The 4,029-nt window shown below is 36.5% G+C and overlaps 1 protein-coding gene across 1 annotated transcript in view; it reads left to right on the forward strand.

Annotated features, from left to right (window-relative positions):
* Positions 1 to 2,888: 2,888 nt before the first annotated feature.
* Positions 2,889 to 4,029, forward strand: part of CAV2 (caveolin 2) — a gene marked incomplete at its 5' end in the record, with an annotated part of 9,646 nt that continues 8,505 nt past the window's right edge. The window contains one exon of the mRNA XM_008581057.1: positions 2,889 to 2,960. Within this exon, the coding sequence (XP_008579279.1) occupies positions 2,889 to 2,960 (72 nt within the window). The remainder of the gene's footprint in view (positions 2,961 to 4,029) is intronic.

The raw sequence follows: 4,029 nt of genomic DNA on the forward strand, positions 1-4,029 counted from the left end.
AAAGATCTTCCCATTCTTTTTTCTCTTGGCTAATGTAGACAAGCTGTGTTATTTTTAAAAATCAGCATTAAATCTAAATGAAAGTAGAATAACATTTGTAAAAAGAAAAATTACTAGAGAACACAAAGGCTTCAAACTGAGCTATAATAATTCTTTGTCCAAAATCAAATCCCAAATTAAGAAAACAAACTCTAGGTCTGTTGTTTTAGCAACTAGTAAACTTGTTGTACACATTTCAGTTGGTATTTGGAAAACATTGAACTCTGCAGCTTTGCAGAAATTATGTTCCTATTTGAATATAGAGGAAGTTGTACTTATTAAGAGTTTAACCTGCAAGTTAGTAGTCACTAAAAGTTAATTAGTGTTTCAGATTTCATGTTCCGGGAAGATAAAATATCAAAGTCCTACAGAGATGTCTTATTTATATATACAGTATTCCAGAAATCAATGGGATACTCAAAAGATTAAACAGGAACATCCTTTACTTACGGAAAACAGGATAAAACAAATCTAAAATTAATTGTCATAGATTGTTTTGAATGAGAATGGAATGACGTCTTCTATCAGATCTAATCATGAATACAGAATTTTCAAGCATGTACATCATTTACCATTTATTTCTAATAGCCAGGCATTTCCAGACAAAAGTTAATTCTGGGAGTTCTTGCGTATAAAGAGAGGCTTTTGGCCAGAGGAGGTGCTATTTGAAACAGCCAGAAGATTAAACTGGCACCAATTACAAACAAGCTACTGTGCCTTAGTATTAAACTAAAAATTCCCTGGTTCATTTGTACAAGGCTTATTTTACACAGAATGTGAACAAAGAGACAAGTAATAAGTAAGGAAGAAAAATGAAGAAACTTTCATTAAATACCATGCAACTACCACTCCACAATGCTGATTATTGAATAACTTTAGCAGAAGACATTTTTTATCTGTTTCTTTAAACTTTTGTGGAGGTCCGTTCTGTGTATTGTCCAGGGTGGAGGGATAGGTGGAGGTTGAGGGTTGAGCAGGGAGGAGATGAAAAGATGTATTAATAAAAAGGGAGTAAGAGACAAGGAGTTATGCAAGGAATAGTTTATGAAACCACTCTATGCCACAGACAGAGTGGCTGGTACAGGAAACAGCAGGTCTTTCCAAATTCCTCAAGTTCTGTCCTTGCTGAGAGTAAACTAGCCTGGGATGGAGTGCTTAGAGGACCCAGTAAGCAACTGCCTGGCTTTTCCACTAAGTCCATGGACTTCTCGGTTAAGGTCACCTAAAACTTGCAAAAGCTATTCAGCTGCTGAAGATTGTCACAGATCACTGAATTTTATAGTCGTAAGATGGAATCTTATGGACCAAGAAGTCTCAAATATATGTTTTTCCAGTTATAATCATTTAAACAGTCCTAGCCTCTGTGATGAAATTGTCGGAGGCCAGGCAAGGTAGACAGGGCTTAGTAATTGCTTCCTTTTGGTCTCTTAATGGGGAATATTTTCAATTAATCAATGATAATGGGTTCTTCAGATAATTTTACAGGATAGACAAATATCCTTCAGCTTAATTTCAAAAAGCCCTGGAATTTCTGATAAATCAGTATCATAATCCTGAGATTTATCTTAAGCATGGGTTTGTAAATGAACAGCTGTAGCTTAATTTTTCCCATTCACATGATGCTATTTCAACAGTGTTTTATCCAGTGGCTCTCAGGCTGGGCAAGAAGGGGAAAGGCGATTTTGGCCCCCAGGGGACACTTGGAAATGTCTGGAAACATTTTTGATTGTCATGAAGGAGGAGTGTTATTGGCATCTAGAGGGTAGAGGCCAGGGTTATTGCTAAACATCCTGCAATGCACTGGGCAGACCCTCCCAACAAAGAATTATCTGGCCCAAAATGTCAATAGTCAGAGTCAAGGTTGAGAAACCCTGGTCTAATCCAAATACTTTAAATATTATTAAACCATATGGTGAGAGCATGAAGTTATTATTTCCACTAATAACCAATTAGCACAAAAGCAGTTTGAAAAATAGATCCTCACTAAAACTGTATGCAAGCTATACAGAAAAAACATGATACATTTGCAATTTGAAAAAATAAACTGAAGGGAAAAATATTAGAAATATTAGGTATTTTAATTCATAAGAGCATTCACATGTAATTTTCAATGAACCAGAAAAATAACTTTTTTTGGACACTGTCCTGAGAGAAACAAGGAATAAAATGGTTATAAACTATCCTACTCACAAATGCTCAAATATATTCCTCAAATATATTAATATACCACGTAAAAGTCATCCCTCTTGTCAGAAGCTTTTGTGTAGATAAAAGCCAGAAGATAAATGCACCAATATGGATTTATTGTAAAATGTTTCAGTTCCCACAGTCACAGGGCATTTTAAAAAAGAAAAGCTTATTGGAGAGTAACACTGTGGTCAGGGAGACACTCGCCCTTTTCTCTTTCCTGTAAATCTCCCCGTAAGTTAGTAAGGACAGGATACCATTTGCTGTGGGAATCACTCTTATTTAAGCCCCTTGAGAACAACAGTAGCTAACATTGTCTATGCATTATAGGATAAGCAAAATCATTTTTTATAGCACTCTCAAAAAATCTTGTGTGTTAAAATGGTGAAATGGACAAGAATTTCATGAAAATAAGAACCTCAAACAGACCCAATCCATGGGGGAGGGGGATGTTCAATAAAAATGTGTAAGTGAATGAACAAATGAATCTTCCTTTTTTAAGTTCTATACTGCATACCTGCACACAACAAATCTAGATGGGTTTCAGTTGGCTTAGGTTTTAGAGACACCTTTTTGTTAATGCCTATCATTTTACAATGAATCTATAATCTAAGCTATCCTATTAAAACCATAACAATTTCACTTTCTCTTTGTCCTCCTAGCTTAATTGCCTGAAAAATGAGTCAATTATTTGTGACAACACTTTCAAATGTCCTAATAATCCCACTGGAGATGTAAGTGTAATCAGAGGACAAAGAATTATAAGGGAAGACATCCTAACGCCAGATTTTCAGGCACTGCCTTAAGCCACTCTAGCACTCTGGAAATGACTTGCTCCTTTGGATGAAACCTCTTGAAAGCTGGGATTATCATTTTGAGGAAAATAAATTTTTACAAAATGTTATTTGGCCCTAAACTACCTTTTCTTTCCCACTTCCTATAATGGACAGTATGGATTCTTTTAAAGAGTTATGTGTTGTATTCATGTTGATAAACAGTTGTTGGGCACTAATTCTAGAAAAGTCTCAATTCTTAGAGTCAGCCTGCCTAGGTGAATTGAGGAGGTAGGAAAGTACAGAAAAAGCAACAAATAGAATGCCTAAGTTATCGCTTTGGTATTAACTGGACATAAATAAAATTGGAAAAGAAAAGAAAGAAAGAAGGAAATGGGCAAGCAGGACCCATCTGGGAGAAGAGGGGTACCATGGCCAGGAGCTTCAACCCATCCACACACACGCTGCAGTAGCAGTAGGTAAACTTTTTATTTAATCTATAAAAATATTGAATTTGGTTCCAAACCATTTTTCTTATTCAGATGTTATTCTTTTGTAATGTTTATTGTTTCAAAAATAGTCTTCTTTCAAAAGGAGTAATTCTTTAAATCCAGTTCACGTAAGGGGATTTGATATGTGCAGCAAGATATAAGTAGGCTGTGTTCAGCACTACTTAACTGCTTACCTACTATGCCTTAGGCTCTGAGCAAGCTGCACGCACCCCCTCAAGTCTAGGACCCATTATTTTGCTTTTGGCAAATTTCCACAAAGTCCCCTTCCTCCCAAAATACACGTCTTAGTCCGCCAGATCCTAACCCTTTATGAACGCGCAAACTCCTCCTTCTGAGTAAATGGTCAGCAGCCTTGTTCGTCTATTGGAGTGTGGCTTTAGTGTAGCTAGGGTTTTGTTTCCATAATTCCTTCAAGTTAATTACAGAAGCGACTGCATCTTAGAGGGTCCTGAAGTCTTTCAACAGCGTCTGATACAAAAGAAAATTGGGTTGTAGTGGGGGGGGGGGGGGACAATCAG

The sequence above is a fragment of the Galeopterus variegatus genome, unplaced genomic scaffold (assembly GCF_000696425.1).
Source record: "Galeopterus variegatus unplaced genomic scaffold, G_variegatus-3.0.2 Scaffold89, whole genome shotgun sequence".
NCBI classification, from domain to species: Eukaryota; Metazoa; Chordata; class Mammalia; order Dermoptera; family Cynocephalidae; genus Galeopterus; species Galeopterus variegatus.